The sequence below is a fragment of the Corella eumyota genome, chromosome 4, assembly GCF_963082875.1.
Source record: "Corella eumyota chromosome 4, kaCorEumy4.1, whole genome shotgun sequence".
Classification (NCBI taxonomy): domain Eukaryota; kingdom Metazoa; phylum Chordata; class Ascidiacea; order Phlebobranchia; family Corellidae; genus Corella; species Corella eumyota.
The window spans coordinates 12,651,461-12,663,320 of NC_137493.1; the positions used below are offsets into that span (position 1 = coordinate 12,651,461).

Consider the following 11,860-nt stretch of genomic DNA (forward strand, 5'->3'; position numbering starts at 1 on the left):
ATTTGATAAATATTTGTATGGTGTAAATATATGACTTTGATTTTTGTGTTTTTGCAAAACTTTAACAAGTTTTAAAAAACTTTAACAAAACTTTAACAAAAACTTTAACAACAAAACAAAAAACAAAAAACTTTAACAAAAAACTTTAACAAAAAACTTTAAAACTTAAACTTTAACTTTAACAAAAACTTTAACAAAACTTTAACTTTAAAAACTTTAACAAAACTTTAACAAAACTTTAACAAAACTTTAACAAAACTTTAACAAGGTTAAACAATCGTGTAGTAAATGGGATTAACTATATGTATTTTTCCAGATTTGTACTAAATTTTCTTTTTAATAATATATTAAATATTTTTATAATAATAAAAAATGCTGACCTTGATTTTAAAGTTTATTTTTTTTATTTTTTGGTTAGTGATGATTAGTTAATGACTTACTTAGTTATGGTTTATTAAATTGTTTCTTATTCATTTTTGCGTAATTTGTGATCTTTTACAAACATTTGTTGATAATGTAGTTTGTTTAAAAAAGTGTGTTTTAACACAGTCATACAAACTGTCATATTTCTATTAGCTATGACTGTGAATTGTCTTTTAAATTAAATTCAAAACTAATGAAACGATTAAACATTATTAATAGGCTACTTTTTTATTTATCCAGTATTTATTTATGTCAATAGATTTTCTTTAGGTAGGCTATAAGGAAAACTTATTTTATTTCTAATTTGTTATTGGTGGGAGATTAATGCATAATTTTGTGTGGGTAATGCCTTATTTAAGTGAGTAAATATGTGTGGGGGTTATTTAAACAAAATATTTTACTTTTATACTGAACCAACTTGTGTAATAAAGATGGGCTGATATAAGGAATGTGTCTAATAAAGTTTAAAGTATAATTTTTCATTGTTGCCTGCAAGTTGAATGTAATCTTTTCAATTAATAATAATAAGAAAAAGCTATGTTTTTGTTGATTTAGTAAATATTTTGTTTTACGTAGGCTATATGGTAACTAAAATGATGACAAATAACATTTCAACTTCATTGCTGATTATTTTATGTATTTCAACTTTAAGTATGGGAGGTAACAAATTTTTATGATAAGTTTTGCAATTGTTAGTTGATATTACAATTTCACACTAAATATTTTAGTGTATTTTTATGTTTTTTTTTGCTGTTTTACTTATATTTTTTTTGAATAATTAGAACTTAGCACTGCATTGTCTCTGTTATAATTCTTGGTTTGAAAGGGTTGTAATAATTTCTAGTGTAAAAAAGATTGTGATAATTGTTGGTTTTGAGAAAAATCTCAAATAAATATAAGTTGTTTGATAACTCAAAAACCCTTTTTTTGTCATTATTGATTTTGTGTTGTCATATACCTTACTTTTTTTGTCATTATTGATTTTGTGTTGTCATATACCTACTAAAATATTTATTATTGTTATATATTTATTTAGCATGCAGTGACGGTGTACATGTAATTGGAGATATTGTCTACAGTTTATCAGACAATCATTTGGATGTGGAAAATGCTGAGAATATTTGTAAGGAAAATGGTGGAAATTTGGCTTCCATTCGAGATCAACAAACAAATGATTTTTTTATTAATCTTATTAACAACAAATACAGAAATGGTAAGTCTTAACTCATAACTTACTTACTTTCTAATACATTTGTGATCTTTCCTTTACTTTTATAGAAATAGGATTCAATTATGTAATAAAGAGAAATTGGATGATTATGTGTAAAATAAATTTAATTAACATTGATAGGTTTGCAAAGAGTGTGGATATTTTACAAAAGAGTGGAGAATAAACCAACTGAACAGGGTAGAGGATACAGATATGCTTTATCACCTGAAGAAACAGATGGTTGGATGAGTGCTGGTCGTTTAGGAGATATTGCTTATGTTGATCTTTATAAAAGGTTTAGTGTTTTTAAAGTTAAAAGGGTTTAGTAAAATTTAAATGTTAACTTTCCTACATCTACAAAAAAAAGAACTTAAATTTCTAGTTCAAGACCAGGATTTACACAACCTCTTATATTTTGTCAATTCCGATTTACAAGGTGGTATATAACAGTGAGGGAAAGACCTGATCATTGTGGTGATGAGCCTGCTTTAGGTAAATATATATTAACTTTTAAAAAATTTTAAACTGGTAACAAAACACTATTTGTCAATAACAAAATAACAAATTAAATAGTTAATGATATAAAATATGCAAAAAGTTTAAATCTCTTTTATACAGGGCAAACTGTTTTCGACTTTCAATATTTTGCATCACCCAATAATGTAAGTTTATTAGTAAGATATCTTATATATAGAAATACTCAACCATTTTCTGCAAAGTTAACTGCAACTGATGATTCAAGTCTGGGTATTGAAGGATTTGTACACTTAGTAGGAACTATATTCATTCCAGGTAAACTGTTAAAAAAAAAAATAATTATTTTATAATGTCAAATATTAAGCCTATCAGTTAGTATCTAAGTTAATTCCTATTTTTTTAGTCTTTGTAAAGTTTTAGTTTTTTATTATGTAAGAGTATTCAGGCTATACATTTAGGTCAAACCTATGTAAAAATGAAACATTTTGGTAAAGAAACTAAGTTAGTAAATATTTTTTATAAAAATTATTTGTTTGTTTTTGATCTTTTTAATGGCATTACATTTTTCTTAAGAAATGTTTAAATAAAAATTTTTTTGACTTTGCAATTTAATTTTTTTTTAGATATACCAGACACTCATGTAATAATTGGAGCAAAATATTCAAATAACAACTGGGTTTGGCCTGATCAAACTCCAGTTAACTTCTTTACATTACCACAAACTCCTAATTTGTGCACAGCATTTCATTATCAAAATGGTTCTTGGAATTTAATTACAATTAATTGTACAGAAACTTACAACTTCGCCTGCCAATATCAATGTAAATAAACTTTTTAACTTATAAATAAAAAAGTACTTAAATTTGTAGATAAAATTGTTGGTAAGTTAATTTAAGCATATATTGTAGTGACCACACAAGCTAACCCTGTACAATGTGATGGTAACTCTATTAATGTAACCTGGAGTACAAATTTATTATCACTTCAATCAATCTATTCTAACTTGACCTTAAATGTACAAGTAAGTTAGTAAAAAAACTTTGTTGTTAATTTATTTTATTTGTAATTGGAAACACTAGATAATAGTTTTAAATTTTAATACTTTAGGTGGATATTTTAGTATCTGGCTCACAGAGTGTAATTTTATCAAATCACTACAGTTATAATCAATCTTATGCTGTTGTTAGTGGCTTAACACCAAGAACTACCTACATAGCAAAGGTAAACTTCAAATATAATTTTAAGTAATAAATGTTATTATTTTGTTCGTTATTTTTTTTAATTAATGTAACCTTATATTAAAGTAACAAATGATCTGATTCTTTTATACTGTTTGTAGGTAACAGTAACACTTAGTAATTGTGGTAGTCAATCAGTTACATTAAATTCAAGTGTTACAACCAGTTTTGGAATTCCTGATGTCATAACTTCATCTTATGTTGATTCAACTCAACCTAATTGTATTATCAAGTGGCCAATACCAACTAGTTATGTGGATGACATTTCTTCATATGAGGCTAGTCATTTAATATATTAACCTTTTTTAAATGAAAATAAATGTTTTAGTTATTTGTGTTTTTATTTTGAAAATATATTTTAGTTTATAAAATAATATTTTTAGATTGAAAGTCGTGGTAATGATATAAAATACGCAAGAACTTTCGATTCTAAGAAATTAAACGAAATGGAAAATTTTTATTTTACTGACATATCCCTCAACGTTTACAATCCTAACACAACTGTTACATTTAGTGTAAGTTATATTTTAATTAATTTTGTTTATTATAAATACAATTTGTTCCTAATATTTTATTTGTTTTAGATAAGAGCAAGGTCTTGTGAGGGTTTTGGAGAATGGGGAAATGTAAATGGAACTTGTAAACCAGGTTTATATTGTATTGTACTTTATTTTATTTTGGCTAAACCTAGTTATGGAAGATTAAAGTATTACATACTCTTACCTCTAAACATGTCTAGGTATGCATCCAATAAATGTCTGTAAAGGGGATATAATTGGATCTGTTGTTGGTGTATTTGTGTTCATTATTCTTGTTGTGGTTGTGGTTATATTGATAAGGAAACAAAGGTGAAATGTCTTATCTTGTAATAATGAAAATTTTTTTTATATATATTTTTTTTGTTAAAACGAAAGTAAAAAATTGATGAAAATTATTGTCATTATTAAAAGGACAATTTTTAAATTACTTGATATTTATTTTTTTAATATTAGGTCTTCAACTTTAACAAAAGAAGCACCTCGAACTGCCGCACGACCTGGTATGAATTTAATTAAGTTTAAACAAAGCAACAAAATAATTTTTTTAAATGACTGTAATTTATTTTAAATATAACTGCATTTGATTTTTTTATTTACTTTAGTCATTTTATTATGTTGTTTTATCTGTTAATTTGACTAACTGTTTTTCTTATATTTTATTTTTGACTTTAACAGAGTTAGTACTGTTAAGACCTAAGTCATGTGCAGGTTACATTTTTTATTTTAATTAAACTTGTATTAATTTACAGGTGCTACTTCTGTACCATTAGCAGAACCTTCATATGCTAATGTAGTTAACACAACAGCAGTTAATCAGGTTAAAAAATATTATATTGTTACGCATTTGAATATTGTCCTTCACATTAAAATAGTAAAAGTTTTTTGTTTATAATTTAAGTATAATAAAAATTAAAGAATGGTTACCACCAACTGTCATGAGTGATTTTAAACTCAAGAAAGCAAAAAAATTTTTGCTTGATAAAAATGTTAAATATTTACCTTTTAACATACATTTTATATTTATTTATTTTTCTTTTAGAATTCTGTTTATGAAAACCAGCACTTCAAGTAATAACTTAACAAGTTTAAACTTCTGAATAGGTATAAAAGTTTTACATTGTAATATTACTTTAAATAAATATTTGAACAATTTTTAAATAAATTTTTTTTTGAATTTAGTTTTTTTGATTTAGGAAAATTTTAACATCACCAGATTGGTCTAACAATCGCCTAGTATAAGGAAATGGTTAAATATATATCTTAAAAACCAAAATCACTTTATTTTTCAATAAATAATTTTAATATATAAAATATTTCATAAAAATAACCCTTAATTTTGAATTTGTTTTCTTTTTGATTTGATTAATTAATCACTTACTTATTTATGCCAGTTATAGTGTTTTTAATTTTTGTAGTTACATTTTTGTTGATAGCCTAAGTATGTCAAATTGAATAATTATAAATAAAAAGCCACAATTTGGTTTTATTTTTATTTTAATACCCCCTTACTTAATTTTGTTATCCTACTAGACACTAAAGTGGTTGTGGTATGAAAGAAAAAAACTTTCTATTTAAAGTCTTTTATAAAATTGTATAAAAAACTGTAAGTGTTGATTGTACCTTTAATAGCCTAAGCAGGAAATGTTAATAACCCACACACACCAAGATTTCCTTTAAAGCTTTTGTGCTGTTAATGTTTCGCAAAATGGCTGTCTCTACTTATTTTACCCAATTGTTAGGTTCTAATTTTAAATTGTAAAAATAATTTGTAAACAATCTTTATGTTTATCATTATTGCGAAAATTCTAATTTTATACAAGCTTTTGTTGATGATGTAACTTTCTTTTATTCTTAAGGTCATGACTAATAATTGTTCTTTGCATAAACTTTTAGATTGATGAATCAAATAAACACAATTAGAAGAAAGTTTTTGAAGTCTTTTGTTTGTTAAACAGTATAAAATATATTTTGTATTAATCCAACGTTTATTTTAGTTTTCTACTTTACAATTCATTTTAGTAGGCCATGAGCTAAACTGATTTTCATTTTAATTACTTTTCTTTAGGAATTGTGCATAATATTTTGTAGGTATAGTCTTATTTAAGCAGTCAAGTAATTAAAATATGTGCTTATTTAAAAAAATATATTTTTTTGTATTAAACAAACTTATTTCATGTAGGCAGTCCAATGTGAGGAATGTGTCTAATAAAGTTTAAAGTATATTTTTATTGTTGCGGCTTATAAGTATATAAACTTTGATTATAAAAAAAAATTAAGTTCTGTTTTATTGATTACAAGGTAAATTTTAAGTAACTGTAATGGCGATATATAGCCTTTTGGTCTTAATACTGATTATTTTATGTATTTCAGCTTTAAGTAAAGGAGGTAAGAAATTTTTAGAAAAAACTTTTTTGTCCTAACTTTTCGTCTTGCCGCATACCTGTAATTACAAAACAAACCTTTACATTAATAACCTATCATATTGTGTTAATGTTTATTTAGCTGCAGTGACGGCACAATTGGAATTGAAGATACTATATACAGTTTATCAGACAATCAACTTAATGTGGAAAATGCTGAGAAGTTTTGTGGGGAAAATGGTAGAAATTTGGCTTCAATCCAAGATCAACAAACAAATGATTTGATTATTAATCTTATTAACAACAAATATAGGGATGATGGTAAGTCACTACGTAGACAAATATTGAACTTTAGATAAATGTTTTTATTATGATGTGTGCATCACTAATTATAATTAACAGACAACAGAAATATAATTTCTTTTTAACAAATCTGCTACCTTTTTTGTATTTAAAACAGTAAAGATAACATTATTGTGTCAAGTAACTGTAATAATAGCTTTAAAAGGGGCAATATATTGGAAAATTATCTATTACTTTTAATAAAAATTTTATTTTTGTGATTGTCATAATATTGTTTATTAAATAATTAGTTTACAATGCCACTAAGATTATAAAATGCAAAAAATTATGATAAATTTTGTGATAGGTTTGCAAAGGGTGTGGATATTTTACAAGCAAGTTAACCATAAAGGTAATATAGGCAGAGCATACAGATATGCTTTATTACCTGAAGAAATAAATGGTTGGATGAGTGCTAGACGTTTGGGAGATATTGCTAATGTTGATCTTTATAAAAGGTTTATAACATAATAGACTATACAACACTAAAAATGTTTCTTTCTTACATCTACTAAAATAAAAAAAGAACTTAAATTTCTAGTTCAAGACCAGGATTTACACAACCTTTTACATTTTGCCATTTTCAGTTTGAAAGATGGGGGATAAATGTGGGATTACCACATAATTGTCATACTGAAGCTGGTGTAGGTAAGTATATAGCCTGTTACAATTTTTAAAATGTTAAAGGTAGTTTTAAGCAATTTTAGTTTGTTGATTTTGGGTAGTAAATACAAAATATTTTTTTAGATAAACAATTTTAAACAGTCAATGAAACAATATCTGTTAATATCATATTAAATATAAAACGGAATTGTATTTTTATACACAGGACGAACCGTTATTGACTTCCAACTTTTTGGATCTACCAATAATGTCAGCTCATTATTAAGATATCGTTTGGGAAGAACCAGTCAACCTTATTCCACCAAGTTAACTGCCACTGATGATAGAAATCCTGGTGTTGCCGGCTTTACAAATTTGGAAGGGATTATGTATGTTCCAGGTAATATTGTTTTAAATTTTGTGTTTTAAAATGCATTTTTTACCTACTAAGCTACAAGATTTTTGTTAATAATTACAAATCCCTTAGGTCTGTTTTGTTGTTTTTTTTTCGGATATTTAATTGCTAAATTTTTTTTTCATATATGTAGCATATAAACTTTTTGTTTTTTTTATTTATTTATTTTTTTTTATATATCTTTATCCTCGATGTGCAAAAGTCGATATGCGACTTAAACATAGAGTAACATCAGTTACTTCGTCCCAGTCTCGAGTTGCCGGTGGCAGTTTGGGATATTATAGATTATAATTGTCCAGTAATTATGCTGCTGATTAAGTGCTGGCTCAGCAGGAGTTCATACCGTTTATAGCGCCTTACTCAAGGACGCTACAGCATGAGACCAGTGGGGATTGAACTCACGACCTCATGGTGGTGTAGCAAGTGTTCTTACCACTACACCACGCTGCCGGTTTTTAAAAAATCTGTATTTCTGATAATAGGAATAGACAGCCTTATCATAACATAACTAAATTTCAGTAAGGTAAATTAATTTGTGGATTTCGTAAGTACTGTTTTGCATTGTTTGTGAATACTGTAATATTATGACAATAATGGCCACTTTGTGCAATCACCTATATATTTAACATTTGTTGATTTTCTTTTTTTAGATATACCAGATACTCATGTAGTTATTGGAGCAAAGTATTCAGATAACAACTGGGTTTGGCCTGATCAAACTCCAGTTAACTTCTTTACATTACCACAAACTCCTTCTAATTTGTGCACAGCATTTCATTATCAAAATAAGACTTGGAATTTAATACCAATTAACTGTACAGAAACATACAACTTTGCCTGCCAATTTCAATGTAAATTTTTGTTAAATATTATTTAAAAGTTTTATTAAACACTGGACTCACTATTTAATTGTTTTTTGTTAAACTTTTATATATATTTATCATTCAGTAATCTTTGTTATATGTTTGTAATAAGAGATTTTTTTTATGTTATGTTTGTAATAAAATTGTCTTTTGACATTTAGTGACTACACAAGCTTACCCTGTACAATGTAATGGTACCTCTATTAATGTAACCTGGAGTACACATTTATTATCACTTCAATTAATTTATTCTAACTTGAACTTAATAACAAAAGTAAGATTTTAAAATTTATGATTACTTTATGTTGCAATGTTTATTGTTTATGTGAAATTTAAAAAAAATACATCGATTTTGTTTTAAATTTTTTTACAGGTTGAAATTATAGTGTCTGGGAGGATACTAGCTATAAACCCATTCGATTATGACCAATTTAATACTGTTTTAGGAGGTTTAACACCAAGAACTACCTACATAGCAAGGGTAAGATTTAAACACTGTTTTATGTTTTTTACAAATTAGAATTAAAAAAAGAAACATTTATCGAATGACAGTTTATATTTAAACAAAATATAGTTTTCTTTTTAGTTTTTAAAGTTTTTTTTGCATTAGGTGACAGTAACACTGGGTAATTGTGGTAGTCAATCAGTGACATCAAATTCAAGTGTTACAACCAGCTTTGGAATTCCTGAAGTCATAACTTCATCTTATGTTGATTCAACTCAACCTAATTGTGTAATTAAGTGGCCAATACCAACTAGTTATGTGGATGACATTCTTTTATTTGAGGTAAAGTTATAAATAGCCGGCAGCGTTGTGTATTGGTAAGAACACTTGCTACACTACCATGATGTGGGTTTAATCCGCACTGCTCTTATACTGTGGTGCCCTTGAGTCAGGCGATATAATCAATATAAACTCCTACTGAGCCAGCACTTAATCAGCAGCATAATTACCGGGCAATATAATTAAAAAAATCTCAAACTCATAAAAGGCAACTTGGGACTGGGTCAGAGTAACTAATGTTACTCTATGTTTAGGTCGACTAGATGTTTATTATTAACATCCTAAAATTTAAAGAGTCAACGTCAAAAATTTTTCTTAAAAATTTTATTTGGTTTAGATTGAAGGTCAAAGCAACACAAATACATCATTGATTACGATTAATTCCAGCTCATTAACTACAATGGAAAATGAACACTTTATGGAAATACCTTTAGATGTTTATATTTATAACAAAACTGTTTCGTTTAGGGTAATTGTTTTTAAATTTAGAACAAACTTTTTTTTTAATACAATATATTTAGAAGAAGTTTTATTTTTGTATAAAATGATTTTTTAGATAAGAGCAAGTTCTTGTGAGGGTTTTGGAGAATGGAAAAATGTAAATGGAACTTGTGTTTCACCAATTAAAGTAACAGAAACAGGTTTACTTGTTTTTTTTGTCGTTTTTTTTTTATTTGCTAATTTTTGTAACGTAATATACTAAATGGTCCAGCGTAACAGTGATTATACAAAAATGTACTCGTTAAGTTTCATTTCCAATTACAACTGTTTTATAAAATAGTATGCATACAAACAAAAAAAATATAAAAAAATTAAATATACAACTCGTTCTTTGTTTGTTTGTCAATATAAAACATTATTGATGTTGTTAACTAATAACACATTATCTGTTTTAACTCTTGAACTATTGTACCTATGCAGCTATGAAATAAATTAGTTGAAACTGAATTCTAAATTTTTAGGGTCTAACCATTTTTCCATTGTTGCATGTATTTTACTTATTCGATTTTCCCATGTATTTGTTAAAACTTAACATTAATATTTTTAAATAAAAAATTTGTAGGTGGAAGTGATGGTAAATCTGTATCTGTTGTGTCCAAAGGGGCAATTATTGGTTCGATTGTTGTGGGGGTTGTAGCGTTAGTTATTATTGTGGTGTCTTTGTTATATGTTTGTAATAAGATATTTTTTTATGTTGTGTTTGTAATAAAATTGTCTTTCGACATTTAGTGACTACACAAGCTTACCCTGTACAATGTAATGGTACCTCTATTAATGTAACCTGGAGTACAAATTTATTATCACTTCAATCAATCTATTCTAACTTGAACTTAATAACAAAAGTAGGATTTTGAAATTTATGATTACTTTATATTGCAATGTTTAATATTTATGTAAAATTTAAAAAATACACATTGATTTTGTTTTAAATTTTTTTACAGGTTGAAATTATATTGTCTGGGAGGATACTAGCTATCAACACATTCGATTATGATCAATTTAATACTGTTTTAGGAGGTTTAACACCAAAAACTACCTACATAGCAAGGGTAAGATTTAAACACTGTTTTATGTTTTTTACAAATTAAAATTAAAAAAAAAAAACATTTATCGAATGACAGTTTATATTTAAACAAAATATTGTTTTCCTTTTAGTTTTTAAAGTTTTTTTCTGCATTAGGTGACAGTAACACTGGGTAATTGTGGTAGTCAATCAGTAACATCAAATTCAAGTGTTACAACCAATTTTGGAATTCCTGATGTCATAACTTCATCTTATGTTGATTCAACTCAACCTAATTGTATTATTAAGTGGCCAATACCAACTAGTTATGTGGTTGACATTTTTTCATATGAGGTAAGTAAATAATAGAAATATTGTTCAATGGTCTTAGGTAGCATTAGAGTAATATTATTATTTTGATTTAGATTGAAGGTCAAAGCAACACAAACACATCATTGATTACCAATAATTCCAACTTATTAATTTTAATGGAAAATGAATATTTAATGGAAATACCTTTAAATGTTCATAATTACAACAAAACTGTTTTGTTTAGGGTAATTGTTTCTAAATTTAAAACAAACTAAATTTGGTGTATTTATTTTTGTGTAAACTGTTGTTTTAGATTAGAGCAAGTTCTTGCGAGGGTTTTGGAGAATGGGAAAATGTAAATGGACTTGTGTTTCACCAATTAAAATGATAGAAACATGTTAACATGTTTTTTTGCTAATTATTGTTACATAATATACTAAATGGTCCAGCATAACATTTATTATACAAAAATGTAATTTTTTTCTTTACAACTAGAACTGTTACATAAAGTTGATTCAAATACAAACATATTGAAATCTATAACTCTAATTTTGTTTGTGTGGCATTGTTAAATATTACTGATGTTGTTAACTAATAACACATTATCAGTCTTAACTCTTGAACTATTGTACCTATGCAGCTACAAAGTTAATTAGTTTCAGCCGAATCCTGAATTTTTAGGGTCCCCCAATTTTTTAATTCTGCATAAATTTTACTTGTCTGTTTCTTCAAAGCATTTATAAAAACTTAATAGCATGAATTGTTTTTCAATTAAATTTTTAGGTGGAAG

At 26.2% G+C, this 11,860-nt stretch overlaps 1 protein-coding gene across 1 annotated transcript; it reads left to right on the plus strand.

Moving 5' to 3' along the window:
- The first annotated feature begins 1,006 nt into the window (after nt 1-1,006).
- LOC145750874 (uncharacterized) lies at nt 1,007-5,724 on the plus strand. The gene is made up of 16 exons (XM_082566947.1): nt 1,007-1,083; nt 1,460-1,636; nt 1,775-1,928; nt 2,016-2,125; nt 2,252-2,425; nt 2,734-2,931; nt 3,019-3,131; nt 3,218-3,331; nt 3,450-3,626; nt 3,732-3,863; nt 3,933-3,996; nt 4,088-4,196; nt 4,341-4,387; nt 4,637-4,704; nt 4,927-4,988; nt 5,081-5,724. The coding sequence occupies exons 1-15, from the start codon at nt 1,017-1,019 to the stop codon at nt 4,957-4,959; spliced, it is 1,737 nt and encodes a 578-aa protein (XP_082423073.1). The 5' UTR covers nt 1,007-1,016; the 3' UTR covers nt 4,960-4,988; nt 5,081-5,724.
- Nucleotides 5,725-11,860: the final 6,136 nt, after the last annotated feature.

Bases quoted from the DNA above. Each gene is read 5' to 3' on its own strand.
- LOC145750874 (XM_082566947.1), top strand. From the start codon at position 1,017: ATGATGACAAATAACATTTCAACTTCATTGCTGATTATTTTATGTATT. The intron at 2,126-2,251 runs GTAAATATATAT...TCTTTTATACAG, and splicing joins TGGTGATGAGCCTGCTTTAG to GGCAAACTGTTTTCGACTTT. The intron at 2,426-2,733 runs GTAAACTGTTAA...ATTTTTTTTTAG, and splicing joins AGGAACTATATTCATTCCAG to ATATACCAGACACTCATGTA.